Source organism: Mustela nivalis (assembly GCF_964662115.1).
Source record: "Mustela nivalis genome assembly, chromosome: 20".
Classification (NCBI taxonomy): Eukaryota; Metazoa; Chordata; class Mammalia; order Carnivora; family Mustelidae; genus Mustela; species Mustela nivalis.
The window spans coordinates 14,922,618-14,940,257 of NC_139039.1; the positions used below are offsets into that span (position 1 = coordinate 14,922,618).

At 38.8% G+C, this 17,640-nt stretch overlaps 1 protein-coding gene and 1 long non-coding RNA gene across 2 annotated transcripts in view; one reads left to right on the forward strand and one right to left on the reverse strand.

Annotated features, from left to right (window-relative positions):
* Positions 1–17,640, forward strand: part of PPP2CB (protein phosphatase 2 catalytic subunit beta) — a 37,041-nt gene that overhangs the window by 8,187 nt on the left and 11,214 nt on the right. Inside the window, exon 2 of the mRNA XM_082715112.1 lies at positions 16,115–16,324. Within this exon, the coding sequence (XP_082571238.1) occupies positions 16,115–16,324 (210 nt within the window). The remainder of the gene's footprint in view (positions 1–16,114; positions 16,325–17,640) is intronic.
* The window catches only part of LOC309855134, a 30,549-nt gene continuing 29,754 nt past the window's right edge, over positions 16,846–17,640 (reverse strand). The window contains exon 3 of the long non-coding RNA XR_014306634.1: positions 16,846–17,446. This is a non-coding gene — a long non-coding RNA (uncharacterized lncRNA). The remainder of the gene's footprint in view (positions 17,447–17,640) is intronic.

The window sequence follows — 17,640 nt, forward strand, 5'->3', positions numbered from 1 at the left end:
TGTCTCTAAGAATTTCTTTACTGAGATTTTTGCCAGTGTCACTTCTTCTGGGATATGTTCATTCTTTTCCCTGCAACCACTTTTCCTCGTGTATGTCAATAAATTTCCATACTTATTTATGTCACTTAGTCTGTGTTTTTCCTGGCTGCGTATCTAGAGTCTCTCCAAGGGCAGCAGTATCCACATCCCACAGTCAGCCATTTCTTCTATATATTTGTTACTTGAATTTCATTTCCAGTTTTACCACTTTTCCTTTTCTTTGCTGCAGTTTCATCATTGTTGACCAAATCCCTCTTTTGAGTATCCATTTTTGTAAAACGTCACATGAGTTTATTGTTAAAAGGTAAGGGGGCAACACAGCTATAACACTTTGCTGTCTGGGTATAAACTAATAACAAATGTGCTATGACCCATCCCTAAAAGATTTTGAAAGAAATTATTTCAGGGGTGCCTGAATTGTTAAGTGTCTTCCTTCGGCCCAGGGCATGATCCCGGGGTCCTGGGATGGAGCCCCACATCAGGCTCCCTGCTTGGCAGGAAGCCTGCTTCTTCCTCTTCCACTTCCCCTGCTTGTGTTCCCTTCTTGCTGTGTCTCTGACAAACAAATATGTAAAATCTTAAAAAAAAAAAATTGATTGGCTATTGATCATGATGCTGCATCTTTTGTTTATGTAGTTATATGTATGTCAGCAAATTTTTTAATTACAGTAAATATACTGTGGTGACTTAAATTTGAACCATGTTGTTGGAGACCCAGTTTAACTAAAACTTAGTGACTGAAATTCGTGCATATGGAAACTAAGACCAAGTGAGAACTGTCTATGTTAAAGAGAAATGATTGGGTAAGATTCAAATCCACTAAATAATTTTGTTCTAACTCCATTGGGCTACAACAGTATTTCACACATTTTCATCACCCTGGGAAAGAAACTCTGCCTATTAGCAGTCACTCTCCATTCTCCCCTCCCTCATTCCTTGGCAACCACTAATCTGCTTTCTTTATAGATTTGGCTATTCTAGACATTTTATATAAATGAAATCACTCAATATATAGCCTTTCTTCTCTGGCTTCTTTCACTTGGCATAAAATGTTAAGATTCTTCTATGTTGTAGCATGTATCAGTACTTCATTCCTTTTTATGGCTGAGTAAAATTCCATTATATGGATATAGCTCTGTGATTGTTTTTATAATTAAGTTACTGCCATCTGGATTTTTTTTTGAAGTTTAAAATTAATTTTTCAGATTTAAAAAGTAATATACTCTAAAGGGCCCCTGGGTGGCTCAGTGGGTTAAAGCGTCTTTCTTCTGCTCAGGTCGTGATCCCAGGGTCCTGGGATCGAGCCCTGCATCGGGCTCTCTGCTCAGCAGGGAGCCTGCTTCCTCCTCTCTCTCTGCCTGCCTCTCTGCCTACTTGTGATTTCTGTCTGTCAAATAAATAGATAAAATCTTTTAAAAAATTTGAACATTTATAAATGTAGGGGCAAGAACACAAATGCTCTTCAGTATTGCACCCGCCTTCCCCATCCACAGCCCTCCTACCACAGAGACAAACAGTTTTTTCACTCCTTGTTCCTGATGTGCAAAAAACATGTGTTGGGGAACGGGGTATTTTTGGTATATTCTTTTTATTAAAATGGGATCATTGGTATAACATTCTAAAACTTTTCCTTGAGTAATAGATTTTGACTTACGTGCATGCATGTACCTCGTTTTTTTTTTCTTTCAACAGAGTATGATTTATTCTTATGTATGTTTCCAGGCTTGAAATTGCTTTGCACACAGACACTTGACTGTTTCTGAACTGAAAGGAAAGGTTTGCTTCCTTACATTTAAAAAAAAGGGGGGGGGGCAGCTGTCCATTTATTATTTATGGAAGAACCTTGTAACTGTATGGCTAAAGTAAAAAACACAAGAAATAGCAAATGTTGGCAAGTATGTAGAGAATAAGGAAACTTTGTGCACCATTGGTGAGAATGTAAATTGATGCAACCCGTGTGGAAAACTGTGGTGAGTTTTGAGTTTCCTCAAAAATTAAAATAGAATTATCCTGTGATCCGGTAATTCACTACTGAGTATTTACCCAAAAACAAACAAACACAAATTAAACAAGATCTGTGCACCCTTTTATTTATTGTAGCATTATTAAAATGGAAGCAGCTGCAGTGGCCAGTTACAGATGAATGGATAAAGAAGATGTGGTACATACATAGTGGGATATTACTCAGCCATTAAAAAGAAAGAAATCTTGCCATTTGCAATAACATGAATGGCCCTAGAAGGTATAATGCTGAGTGAAATAGAGAAAACAAATACCATATGATTTCACTTACAAGTGGAATTTCAAAAGCAAGACAAATGAACAAAGAAAAAAATAGATGAAAAACCAGACTCTTAAATACAGAGAACAAAGTGGTGGTTACTCAAGGGCTGGGGGGTCGTGGGGGCAGGATGAAATAGATAAAGGGGATTACGAATACCTTAAACACAGATGTAGAGAATTGTTGAGTCATTCTGTTGTACATGTGAAACTAATATAGTGCGTGTTAACTGTACTTGAATTTTAAAAATTTAAAAAAAGATCAAATGTCATTTATGGAAGCACCTTTAACTATAGGAAGAAAGGTACCCTACTTATATTAACTTAGGTCTGTAGGATTTTTAACTTCATTTAATCTTACTTGTTTAACAGATCAGTCTGTTCTGTGGCTTTCCTCAGATGAATTTACCTGTAATAATTTTTTTTATTTTTTAAAAAATACCTATAAAATATTTTAGATACTTTATATTTAGAGCCGATTATTTATGTATATATAGAGGGGAAAGAAAATTTGTGTACTGACTCCGGCAAAACCAAATTCAGTTGCTTTTCATTATTATGGCTCTGGCAATGGACACCAGCACAAAAATAGAACGTCACCTGTTAAAAGAAATCTTAGTACATTTATATATTCTGCGTTCCTAAAACATGGGTAGAAGGGAATATAGTTCGTTTTTCCTATTTTATGTGAATGTCATTCCCAAATTGTTGTTTTCTCAGTTCTCTTCCTAAGATAGCTTTGGTTCATAGCAGCAAGAAAGAATATGTCTTAAATGAATGAGGAAGGCAACAAATTTGAATGGATACATAATACAGCATTGCGTGCAACAGTAACAGCCTCCTGCCACGCATTTACCATCCCCACAGTCATTCACTGTACAGGTTTAAACTTGGTCTTATATCCTAGAGATAATTAAAGTTTCAGTGCTAAGTAACATTAAAAATCACTCATGGCCATTACATATAGGATCACAAGGTGTACAGAAAAGGGTTGACATAGCAGTCCTGAGACCACTATCTGTAGAAAGGCCTCATTTCAAGGTCGCCCTTGGACAGTGTCTGGGAAACTTGAATTTGGGGAAGGTTCCCACCATCCCCTCTTAAGAATGACTCAGTGTGCCTAAACTGTTACACAAACGGTATGATTTCTGCTGAGCACATGCTTTCCTCTGGTAAATACTAGGCAGAGAGTACCTATGTTACCGGCTCCCAATTACAATTCCTGAGCACTGAGTCCCTAATGAGTAGACTTTTCCATGGTAGACAGCATTTCACACTCTGGTCAGAACTCATTGCTGAAGGCATTTAGTGTACTCTGAGGTGCCCCCCCACCCTACCCAGGGGAGAGGACTCTTGGAAGCTTGCCCCTGATATACTCAGGACTTTGCTTCCCTGTGCCTTTTCCTTTTGCTGATATTACTTTGTATCCTTATGTTGTAAAAATTAATAACCGTAAGTATGATTCTGTATTGAGTTCTGTTGGTCTTTGCAAATCACCACCAAACCTGGGGATGTTTTAGGGGGCCCCTGACACACAAAGGGTTTCACATTAAGAATTTTAAATATTAGATGAACTGTATACTTCTGCCATCCTAACACATAATCTCCCTGAAGACAAGCCAAAGTGATCTTAAAATAATATGAGCACTTGGTGAGCTAGGAATATGAAGAAAGGGTGTGAGTTAAAAATCAAATGTTTCAAAACAACAGGGGATCTCTACAGTAGAGATAGAAATTTGGGGGGTGGGGTGGATATCGCAATGCCTGAGAACTACTTTCTTCACTACTATGTAGTTAGAAGCCCAGAGAGTATTACTATGAAACATATACATGTTCTATATCCTGTTTTTTTGTTTTGTTTTGTTTTTAAGATTTTATTTATTTATTTATTTGACAGAGAGAGAGACACAGTGAGAGAGGGAACACAAGCAGTGAGACTGGGAGAGGGAGAAGCAGGCTTCCTGCTGAGCAGGGAGCCCAATGCGGGGCTCAATCCCAGGACCCTGGAATCATGACCTGACCCAAAGGCAGATGCTTAACCGACTGTACCACCCAGGCGCCCCTCTATATCCTGTTTTAACCCATCCATGTGGTTTTGTAAAATCAGTGCTGGTTTAAGATAATCATATATCCTTAAAAGAAAAATTGAATTGGAGAATATTTGTATTTTGGTGCTTTTCATTTTTATATTTAAAGTAAATGATAAGGATTGCATATGAAGCAGAATTTCTATTTAGAATTGGAACCGTCAGCTGAGTGTTGATTTAAAAAATAATAGTAGTAATAAATAGACAACATTAACTCCAATTGAACCTTCCACTGATTTGTACTATTCAGTAGATTTTTTTTCCTGACCAAACTGGGAAGCTATCTTATGGATTAAACTTGGTCAGCTTTGCGCAGTGGCAATATCATAGCCAATGAGGTTTATCTGAGGCGCGATTATTGCTAACTGAAAAGTTGTTTCATTTGTGATTTTAAACATTTTTGAGCTATTTGTCAGACTCTGTATTAGATAACTAATAATTTAAAATTTCCTTCAGGTGTAATGGGAATTCCACTTGCAGTGAGTCTACCCACATTCTAGTCACATGCCAGTGATGCATTAGGGCAGCAGGGAGCACGTCTCAGCTGGCTAGTGAAATGTAACAGGAGTGGCTGAGTGAGACTTCTGGGAAACTTTTAGAAGATGGATAGACTAGGCTAGCATGTACTCTCTGGTCTTTTGTGCTTTCTGCCTTCTTGCTGAAATAGGGTACCAGAAACAGTGACTAGAGATGCACCACCCTCTTGTGACCATGAGTTGGCAATTCAGTTTATTGAGAGTCAAAAGTAGGTAGGTGGAAAGATGGAAGTAGTGCTGCCCTATTGGTCCTTGAGAAGATGCACCAAGCGATGCCTACCTCCAGGCTTCTCAGAGCCTTCAGTTTGTCTGCTCTGCCTTCCCCAGTGAAAAGGATAGTTTTAGTAATATAATGTTAAGTAAAATAACGTATTTGCCACACAGCTGAATATCAACCCTTAAAGAATTTCAGTTTGGAAAAGAATAGCTATTTCCAGATTATATTGTGGAAGTAAGACTGCGTACTTTTTTAAAGTTTTTTTATTTGCGTAATCTCTACACCCACCATTGGGCTCAGACTCAGAACCCCAAAGATCGAGTTACATGCTCCTCCATCTGAGCCAGCCAGGCACCCCAGTACTGCCTGTTCTAGAATTACAGACCAATATATACCTTGTCTACATGTAAGAAAGTAAAAAGTATGTAAGTCTTAAGGTTACACAGTTAGATTTGAACCGGGGGAGAGTCCCTATTTCCTGGAAGATTTCTGTACATGTAATCTCATTCTAATGAAACCGTTGGCAAAGAGAAGTAAAAACATGAGCTACATTGTTCATAACTCTTGGAAAGGTCTACCAGACTAATTTAAGCAGAAACAGAAGAATATTTGTACCCTAGAATCAGAAGGGAAGCTCGAGAACCCAGGTTGGAAATTACACGGAAATTAAAGCACATGGAGTCAAAATCACACCTTAGAAAGGTTTTAGAATGCTGTAGAGAACAACTCTTTTAGAATAGAACTTGTCATTGTCCCTACTGCGTAGAGTCACTTCAAATGAAAAGTCTGGGCTAGGTGCACCCAACTGACATAGATGAATCTGGAGATAAAGACTTCGTGATTTCTACAACATGTATGCGAACCTTCATTGTGATTTGTTTTACATATTCTAACATCAGTACCTTGGATTACTGTAATAGGACACTAATAGTCACTGAAAACAAGTTGATGTGAATAGGATACATGGCTTTGTAGCAGTGTGAACCTGCTTACCCTTTACATGATCTCTGTTATCTTACATGTAGGCTAAACAGAACAGAGGCATTAACATAGAAATTCTTAAGCTTTTTAGTCTCCTGACCCCTTTATACTCTTAAAATTTAAGGACTGAAAAAGCTTTTCTTTATGCAGGATGTATTATTGATACTTATTATATTGGCAATTAAAATTTCAAAAGAATAAAGTTTCTTCAGTCTCAATATTACAACTCTTGGAACTATTAAAACCATCAGTATTATAAATATCTCCTTACCCAGACTTAAAAATAACTTTTTGATGTTATAATACAGGAAAATACAACTTTTTTAAAGGATTTATTTATTTGAGAGAGAAAGCACAGAGGGAGAAGCAGACTCCCCGCTGAGCAGAGAGCCCGATGTGGGGCTCCATCCTAGGACCCTGAAGTCATGACCTGAGCAGAATGCAGACGCTTAACTGACTGAGCCACCCAGGTGCCCAGAAAATTAAACTTTAAATTACATTTGAAGTCAGTTAGTATAAAAATAATTACAGGCCATCTTCATTTAACAATTGAAACAAAGATGGCTAATTTAGAGCTTTATATTCCCAAATACTCACATAGTTTCTTAGGGTTTCTCAAAAATGTGTCTTCACTATTAACATTGACTGCCAGTTAGTGATATTTTTAGACATACTATATTCTAGAGATATCTTTAGATAATAGATGTCAGTATGTTTCTGTTATCTTGTGCGCTCTAAATATTTTCCCAGGATTCTCCTTTGTCTCTTTTTGTATAGAGAATTTTTTTTAAGATATTTATTTATTTGTCAGAGAGAGAGCACAAGTAGGCAGTGGCAGGCAGAGGTAGAGAGAGAACCAGGCTACCTGCTAAGCAAGGAGCCCAATGCCGGATTCGATCCCAGGGACTCTGGGATCATGATCTGAGCCGAAGGCAGCTGCTTAACTGACTGAGCCATCTAGGCATCCCAGAATTTTTTTTTTCTTTAAAGATTTTATTATTTATTTGAGAGACAGCATGAGCAGGGAGGAGAGGGAGAAGCAGGATCCAGGGAGCCTGACCCGGGGCTAGATCTTAGGATCCCAGGATCATGACCTGAGCCAAATGCAGGCACTTAACCAACAGAGCCACCCAGGCGCTCCCAGAAATTTTTATTTTGTTTGGTTGAGCCTGTCTAAGCTAGCCTGTTGATGCTAGAGAGTTTAGCTGTTCCTCTCTTTATCTCTGGTGCCTGGCCTACAATAGACACTTTGCAAATGTTTGCTGCATGTACACATAAACATAACATTCGGGAATATTTTGATGTGTCAGGTGATTGCTGTGTATGTATGGTGTATATCAAAGTGAATGGTTTATCAGCCTGATGAATGCTGTCCCATACAGGGTACTATATGTTAAATAAATTTTACTTTGTTTTTGGTAACGTTTCCTTTAATAGATTTTTACATATGATTAGCTTGTTAAAGTCTTAATGTTCTGACTTAAGGATTCTCTTTAAACTCTTTCTGCAAAATTTTGGTTACTCACTTGAAAAACAAATTACTTGTTGCTTGCTAAGTAAATGACAGTGATTTTCTCATTTTAAGCCTGTTGCCATTGACTTTTTTTTCCAGCTGATAGTTCCATTGCAGTAGGTTATGTTGCTTTTGAGAAACTTCTGCTGATTATTTTCTCAATCTTCAGCTATTTTACTAGGATCCTGTTGACTTTGGGATTTGGTTTTCGTAAACTCCTTAAGGACTTTCTTCTTTACCCTCGATGCATTTGTGGTTTCACTGGCCTTGGCTGACTTTGCTATAAGTATTTTGCCCCATGACTTAAACCAGCTATTTGGAGAACATAACCTACTTAAAAATTAGAGCACCTTCTTAGAGTGGAGCTCCTAGACAGTTTTCCTTATCTAACAGGTGATCATGTAGTAGTTTTATGACTTGGTTTTTCATTTATATATCAAATGCTCTTTATATCAGATATCTGCATTAGGTTTCATACATATAAAAGAAAACCTAAAGTAAGGGCTTAACCAAAGTAGCAGTTTTTATATTTTTCTTAATGTATAGGCAGATCCAGAAATAAGCACTCCAGGGGTGATACGGTAGCTCTACAAAGTTGCTAGGAAATCAGACACTTGTGTTATTTTTCTGTGGTTGCTGCAACAAATTCCTACAAACTGGCTGCCTTAAAATAGCAGAAGTCTATTTTTCTCACAGCTGTGGAGGCCAGAAGTCCAAGATCAAGGTGTCAGCAGGGCCACACACCCTCTGGAAACTTGGAGACAATCTGTCCCTTGCCTCTTAAGCTTCTTGCGGCTGCTGGCATTCCATAGCCACATCACTTCATTCTATCTCTGTCTTCCTGTGTGTGTGTGTGTGTGTGTGTGTCTGTGTCTGTCTGTCTCTCTCAAAACTCCCTCTGCCTCATTTAGGGCCTGTCAGGATAATGTAGGATGAGCTGTTCATGTCAGAATCCTTAATCCCATCTTTTTCATGTAAGGTTATATTCACAGGTTTTGGTGATTAGGATGTGACTATATCTTTGTGGGTGTTTTTTCAGTCTGCCACATCTTCCAGCACTCTGTTCTGCTGTTGCTAGGGAGCAGTTCTTGTTCTTAGGGTCTCACGTGGCTTCTGGAGTTGCAGCCGTCGTCACATAAACATTCCAGGAAACAGAATGGAGAGTGTTGAAGGGCATGTCCCCTCCTTAAGGAAACTTTCTGGTTGCTACGTAACACTCCTTACGTCTCACTGACCAGAACTTAAGTCTCATGGCCATTTGTAGCTTCATGAGAGGCTGGTGCTAGGGGCTGACTATTTGTGTCCTCCCAGAATTTATATATGAAGCCTAATTACCACTGTGGTGGTATCTGGAGGTGGGGCTTTGAGAGGTAGTTTGGTAAAGCTCGCATGAGTGGGATTGGTGTCCTTATCAGAAGAGACACTAAAGAGATGATGTCTCTCACACACTACTGTGTGAGGTGCAGAGGCATGCTTCTGAAAACAGGGTAAGGATCCTCACCAGGAATCGAGTCGGCTGGCACTTTGATTTTGGACTTCACAACCTTCAGAACTGTGAGGGAGCAATTTCTGTTTTTCTGTTGTTGAAAGCCACCTAGTCTATGATACTTGTTATTGCAGCCCGAACTAAGGCAGCTGGAAAGTGTAGTCTTTGAGCTGGAAGCGTGACTGCCTTGGCTACAGTTAGATTAATTACAGAGAACAAAGAGAAGAGTAGATACTGAGGTTAGGCAGTCTTTGCCTCAGATCACTTTACATTGTGTTAGCTACTGTCAGTTGCTTTCCAAAGAAGATGTATAAATGTGCATGCTCACCAGAGGATTTGAGAATAGCCTTGCTTTAAAAAAAAAAAAAAGCGGGGGGTAACAATGGGTAAATGTCATTTTTGCCAATCTCGTGAATGGAAAGGAAGCATATTTTTGTAGGCCTTGTCCTTTAATCACCACCTAATGCATCAGGTTACTCCAGATGTGGTCTGGCCAACAGCAAGGAAAATGGATAATTACCTGTTGTTTTTTCTGACTACTAATAATGATAAGAACAACAAACAGAAAAAAGTTAAAGGACAGGAAATAATGAGTAACTGAAAAGAGGCAGAGCAGGGCTGTGATCACTGAGTGACACAGTGAGGTACTATTCCTCAGTACACCCTGCCATTCCAAGCCATGTGGGTGAGCCAGCAAAGCCCAGAGGATTTTCTTTGATATCCCAGTATCTCTGAATGGAGACAGTTAAAGTGGGACTTTGAACTCGTTTCTCTTTTGTCTGAGAAGTGGTGGAAATGGCTATTGGAAAGGAATAGGGAATGATAGGGACAAAATTGAATGCATCAAGGCTGCCCAAACTAAGACAACACGTTGATTGGGGAACATGTCCAGGGTCTCAGAGTATTCCCCTCTGGGAATGGAGTGAACCATAAAAGTCCTCAGAAGTGAATAGGCATTCTAGACTCCACACTCCCCCTTGTGAGCCCTCTCACCTGCTCCCTTGTCTACAAAGAGAATTGAAATAAACTATCTTGACTTTAAACCTGTGGTTCATTGACAGAAAACAAACCAGTCTCACATGTGGTAGAGTGGGAGTTAATAAATGCTGCACACAATGGAAACAGTCAACAAAACCAAAAGAACTGACAGAATGGGAAAAGATATTTGCAAATGACGTATCAGATAAAGGGCTAGTATCCAAAATCTATAATGAACTTATCAAAATCAACACCCAAAAGAACAAATAATCCAATCAAGAACTGGGCAGCAGATAAGAACACATTTCTGCAAAGAAGACGTCCAAATGTCCAACAGACACAAAAAAGTGTTCAACATCACTCAGCATCAGGGAAATACAAATCAAAACCACAGTGAGATACCACCTCACACCAGTCAGAACGGTTAAAATTAACAAGTCAGGAAAGGACAGATGTTGGCGAGGATGTGGAGAAAGGGGAACCCTCCTTCACTGTTGGTGGGAATGCAAGCTGGTGCAGCTACTCTGGAAAACAGCATGGAGGTTCCTCAAAAAGTGGAAAATAGAGCTGCCCTACAACCCAGCAATCACATTACTGGGTATTTACCCTAAAGATACAAATGTAGTGGTTCAGAGGGGCATGTGCACCTGAATGTTTATAGCAGCAATGTCCACAATAGCCAAACTATGGAAAGAACCCAGATGTCCATCAACCCATGAATGGACAAAGAATACAGTGGAATACTATGCAGCCATCAAAAATTGAAATCTTGCCATTTGCAACGACGTGGATGGAACTAGAGGGTATTATGCTAAGCAAAATAAGTCAGTCAGAGAAAAAAGAGTTATCATATGATCTCTCTGCTATGAGGAATTTGAGAGGCATGGCAGGGATCATGGGGGATATGGAGGGAAAAAATGAAAAAAGATGGAACCAGGGAGGAAGACAAACCATAAGAGACACTTAATCTCACAAAACAAACGGAGGATTGCTGAGGGGAAGGGTGGCTGGGTGATGGACATTGGGGAGGGTATGTGCTATGGTGAGTGCTGTGAATTGTGTAAGTCTGATGATTCACAGACCTACACCCCTGAAGTGAATAATACATTATATGTTAATAATAAATAAAAAATAAATGCCACACAGTGTGTTGGAGTAAGTAGAAGGCTTAGACTGATAGCTCAGCAACAAAGTGAGAACAGCATGGCAAGCAAGTAACAGCAAGTGAGGGAGAAACATAGCTTGGGAAATAGACAACCCAAAATTAAAACAAGTCTTACCCTGAGGAACAGAAAGAAATTACGCAGATGTGCCCACGTTATAAAACAACTCACTGCGATGTGAATTAAATAAAAGATTAAAAACAAAAGCATAGCACAAGCTGAATATTTAGGAAACAAGTTGAAGGCAAAACTAGTAGTAATAACAAGAAAAGCAGCATAGATGTAACAACGAAAAAAATCTAACTGCCTCCAGAAAGTTAACACTTAGTCACAGGGAATGCAGGTGACAACAAAAAAGAAAGAGTGCCTGTTTGGCTCAGCCAGTTAAGCATCTGATTTTGGCTCAGGTCATGAGCTCAGGATTGTAAGATTGAGCCCCACATAGGGCTTCATGCTGAGTGTGGAGCCTACTTAAGATTCTATCTCTCCTCCGCCCCCTGCTCCACCTTCCTCACTCTCTAAACATATTTTAAAATTTTTCTTTTTAAATTTTAAGTTCTAGATTAACATACTCTGTTATATTAGTTTCAGGTGTACAATATAGTGATTCAGTCCTCCATACATGACGTGGTACTGATCACAAATGTGCTGCTTAATCCCCATCACTTTAAAATGTCCCCCACCTTAAGAAATAGCGAGACTTGTAGATCAGAGGAGTTTGATCTTACTAAGTTTCAGGAAATCTTGATCTTAGACTTCTAGAACTGTGAGAAATAAACCTCTGTTGTTCCTAAGCTGCCCCAATCTATGGCATTTTTGTTATAGCAGACCAGACTATTTATGACATTAGTAACTATAAGATTTATAAAGGGAAAAAACAAAAGTGTCATTCTATAGTATCTATGAAAAATCCAAGAGACTCTATAAACTAAAGTTTTTAAGTATTCCAAATTATAAGAGTATTAAGTAAAAATCTGGCATAGGAGGTATTTTTTAAATCCCAGCATAGTATCAAATATAAATTACTTTGGATTATATCTGACAGTAGCAACAGCAAGTAGGTATTATTAGACAATTATAAAATTGAATAATAAGGGAGACCTAAATAATGGTCAATACCGTTTTCATCAGTGAAAAAAAAACAGTATTCTAAAGAGGACTACAAATATATGTAAATTCAATGCAATTTGAGTCAAAAATCTAATAGGTGGCTTAATGGGTTAATAAGCCTCTGCCTTCAGCTCAGGTCATGGTCTCAAGATCCTGAGATCGAGCCCGGCATTGGGCTGTCTGCTCATCCCCTTTCTCTCTGCCTGCTTGTGATCTTTCTGTCAAATTAATAAATAAAGTATTTTTTTTAAATCTAAACAAAGTTTTAATAGGCCTTGACAGAATAGTTTTAAAATTCATATGGCAGGCTTAATGAAGGGATCAAAAATAGATAATTTTGAATAAAAGAAATAAGGAAAGTAGCTTCAGTTCCCTGTTACCATGATATCTCATCGTAATTAAATCAGACTTTTATTGATGCATGGGCAGTAGACCAGTGAGAAGGGAATCTGAGGCAAGGATTAAGATGCTGACACTTTATTCAGGGACTGTGCAAGCCCTAATAGATAAGGGGAAGGGGGAAAAAAATCAGGCAAGAAATCTGTGAAGCAGGGTGACCTATGATGTGTTACCTTGGGAAGTGGAGCTTCTGCCAAAGCAGACAAATACCTCAGAGAAGTTCATAAAAGGAAAAAAAACAGGTTGGCAGTTTATTTCCTTGTTGCCCTCATTCTCTCTCTCCTTCGGGTCAAGGTGCACTCCACGAGATGACTCCTGCATGTCTCCAGATTGTGCATCCTTCCTTCAGCCCCAGCTCAAGAAGCCAGATGCCCCCATCCCACCATGTGGCATTCCATCCACATCCGGAAGGAGAGGAGCAGCGGGGCGTAGTGAGGCCCAGGCAGCTCCACCACCACTGCTTAGACTCTAGCCAGGCAGGGCGCCGTCAGCGGTGACCGCAGTGCAGTTCAGAGGACAGACAGCGTCTTCAGAAAAAGAATTATAAGGGAATCTGAGAGGGTGTACAGGGTTGTTTCAGTGCAGGTAAGAAATCAGGAAATAGAACGCTGGTCTTTACAAAAGGAAGCGCTGTATAAATAATAATGCTGAGCCTGCTGACTAGCCATTAGGAAAAATCAAGTCAAAAATGAATCACAGGGTGCCTGCCAGCTCAGTCAGAAGAGTGTGGGACTCTTGGTCTTGGAGTTGTAGATTTTGAGCCCCACATTGGGTGTAGATTACTTAAAATCTTAAAAAAAGAACCCTACATTATGTCATATAACAAATTCTAGGTGAATTAAAGACGTGAAGTGTGAAAAAACTCGGATAAAAATGCAAAAATGCCTTTTTTGACCTCTCTGTGGAGAACAAGTTTTTTAAAGATTTTATTTCTTTGAGACAGAAGCAGGCTGTACACAAGGGCAGGGGGGAAGGACAGAAGGAGTGGGAGAAGCAGACTCTCCACTAAGCAGGAAGTGTGACCCAGGGCTCGATCCCAGAACCCTGAGATCATGCCCTGAGCCAGAAACAAACATTTAACCAACTGAGCCACCCAGGCACCCCAGGAGAAAAATTTCTAAAACAAAACCCAGCCAAGCAGCACAGACCATAAAGAGGGAAAACTGATACAACTATATAGGGAAAATATAAACAACCAAATAAAAGCCTGATTTTATGAGTTAGGCATTTCTCTCTTTCTCTCTCTCTCTCTCTCTCACACACACACACACAAAGCTGCTTTAAAAAAAAAAAAGTAGAGGTGCAAATTAAAAGATACTGTTTCACACTCATTGGCAAGAATGTTAGTCTGTTGACAGAGATACAGAGCAATAGGAACCTATGTATAGAAACTCAAAATTCATGTTTTTAAATGCTCCTAGATGATGACATCTGGCAGGGCAGAGAAATGTCCCTAAAATTCTACTCTCCTACCAGTTTCAGCTCTCCTCTTCTGGGTCCTACTTTAAGTTTCATCCTTAGTGTTTGACTTTTGTTGCTATATCATTTTCTATGCCATCACCCTGTTTCAGGTTGTTTCTTATTCTTGGTTCCAATTCCTACCACTTGTCTTTTGTGGTTTTCTGTTCCTAATCAGCCGTAGACCTGGAAGCTGTAAATCTCTTACTAGAATTTTACAAAAAAAAAAAAAAGAAGAGAATTTTGCACATAACAAAAGGGCCAGAAGAAGGCCTAAGAGACTCTTCTGGCAGATTGGTGGGGAGATACACACACTTTTATCATCATCTGTTTTAGTACTTCAGAGGCCTTTTTAAATTTTCTCTGATTCTGGGCTCTTTCTGTTAGGCAAAGTTGCTGGGTAGATGAGGTGTAAGGAACTTGAACTTAGTTCATATATTTAATTTGCCATTGTTTATATATAAATCCTGTCCTTCAGGACCTTCTAGTTTTACTGATACATAAAATGGTTGGAATAAGGAAGTTGAACGTTAGCTTATGAATTGGTATAAGATGTTTATTTGCCAGAATTTTGAATAAGCGATTTGTTACTTTTATTAACCTTTTTAAAAATGCAAATAAGATTATTTATTGGTGTGGTGCATAAACAATGTATCTTGGAACACTGAAAAAATTAAGATATTTTTTTAAAAGATTATTTCTTGCAGGGGAAAGGAAAGTTTGTTTTAAGTAGGCTGCATGCCCAACGTGGAGCCCAGCACAGGGTTTGAACTCCTCATCCTGAAATCAGAACCTGAGCTGAGATCAAGAATTGGATGTTTAACCGACTGAACTACCCAAGTGCCCCCCCAAAACAACTTTTTTGAGATCGAATTCCCCTAGATGTACTCCTACTGAATATAATGCATTTCATTTAGAGTGTACAGCTCATTGGCTTTTAGTATAGTCAGATATGGACATCCATCACCACAATATTTTCCTTTCCCACAAAAGGAACCCCCCCTGTACCTCTTAGCTTTTATCCCCCAATCCTCTCAGCCCTAGGCAATTTTCTGTCTCTGTATATTTGCCTCTTCTGAACAGTTCACATAAATGGAGTCATAATATATATGGCCATTTGTGACTGCCTTCTTGCACATAGCAATGTTTCCAGAGTTGTGACATGTATCAGTACTTTCTATTGCTGAATAATACTCCGTTGAACAAGTAACACCACATTTTATTTATCCCCTCATCACTTATTGGACATTTAGGTAGTTATCCACTTTTTAGCTATTATGAATAAAGCTGCCATGATCTTGTGTAAATTTTTTTTTTTAAGATTTTATTTATTTATTTGTCAGCGAGAGAGAGCAAGAGCGAGCACAGGCAGACAGAATGGCAGGCAGAGTCAGAGGGAGAAGCAGGCTCCCTGCGGAGCAAGGAGCCCAATGTGGGACTCGATCCCAGGACGATGGGATCATGACCTGAGCCGAAGGCAGCCGCCCAACCAACTGAGCCACCCAGGCGCCCCTGATCTTGTGTAAATTTAAGTTTTCATTTCTCTTAAGCCTATATCTAGGAACAGAATTGCTGGATCACATGGTAATTATGTTTAACGTCTTGAGGAACTGCCAGACTCTTCCACGGCAGCTGTACCACTTTGCATTTCCACCAGCAGTGCGTGAGAGTTCCAATTTCTCCACATCCTCAGAAACATTTGTTACCTTTTAAATTTAGCTATCCTAATAATCAGTATCTAATTGTGGTTTTAGTTTTATGATTTTCTAAGGCTCATTTCAGATGTCTTTTTTTCCCAGGCTTTTCTTTTACTGTGCAAGAAATGTTGCTTTTAATGATTTCTTTTTTTTTTTTTTTTTTTAAACAGGCTAAGGAAATTTTAACAAAAGAGTCAAATGTGCAAGAGGTGCGTTGTCCTGTTACAGTGTGTGGAGATGTGCATGGTCAATTCCATGATCTTATGGAACTCTTTAGAATTGGTGGGAAATCACCAGATACAAACTATCTATTCATGGGCGACTATGTAGACAGAGGCTATTACTCAGTGGAGACTGTGACTCTTCTTGTGGCATTAAAGGTATGATTAATGAAATTCAATTTTACTTTTTTTTTCAAGCTTTAAACTTCCAAAAGGCGAGGATGGCAGTATTGCATATCATCTGTTATATTTTATGATCTATTCAGTTTACAGCCCCTTGAAATATAATAGTTGGTTTTACATCTTAGAAAAGAGAGAGAAATGAAAATTATACATTCAGTGTGTCTGCGTAATTCTGGTAAATCATTCCCTTAGATAATCCACAGCTGAAGTCTTGGAACCATCTTTTCCGTAGGTTTCCCTCATATATAGTCAATTTAATTCTTGCCTTGAGAAGTCTGTTATTCCTGTGTCTGTTTTTCTCTATCACACAATTATGTCTACAATCACTTCACAGCTTCAGTTACTGTAAAAGTATGGGAGCTAATGTTGCTGATTCCTCCAAATCTGCCTTACGTATGCTTCAAGATTAAATCTCTGTTATTTAACACTTCTTACTACTCTTCTGTCCCCAAACTCTTCAGAGATTCCATGTTGCTGGTAGCTCAGACTGCTTGGCTGGCCCGTTGTAGTGTAGCCTGAATTTGCCTGTCAGTATTTGGTAGCATAAACTCTGTATCTCTGATCAGAGTTTCAGTGCTCTGCCTGTCTTCATTATTTCCATCTGATTTCCCCATAAGGTTACTCTGACTTCTTACCTCTTCTGCCAAGACTTACTTAAACCCTACATCTTTCTTGAAGCCTTCAACCACTTTGGCGTTATTCCTTTTACTCTGAATTACTGAGAAACTTAATTTCCCACCCCTTACATATATCACATAGTGGCTTTTTACCTTGTATTATTTATGTCTCCTATCTCCTTGATGAGATGAATCCCTAAACAGAAGTCATGTATTATTACATTTATGTAGACCTGGTACCTAACTTTAAACGTGAGCTTAATGTTGGGCACATAATGGATAGTTAATACATATAAACTGAAATATGCATTTGCAACTTTTAGATTAATTTGGTTTACAGAATTCTTACCAAACACATTCCTGACCAAATAGTATGCTGTAAGGTATGTCTCTCTGTTTTGTTGTGAAAAGGAGACTAAATACATTTGAAGTCTTGCTCAAATTTGACAAAGGCCTGTTTTTGTTAGCAAATACAGTCTTTCTGTGGGAAATAAGAAAAGGGGAGAGAGAAATTAGTATATAAGGGAATTTATCTTAGGTCCAAATCTTTAGCCATCAGTATCCATTCAGCAGTAAGACATAGTGTTCTGAAAAGACATAGAAGACTGGTGAGCCTTTGAAGATCAAGAGGATATTAAAGACCAAGAATCAGATACAGTTTTGTTACAATAACAT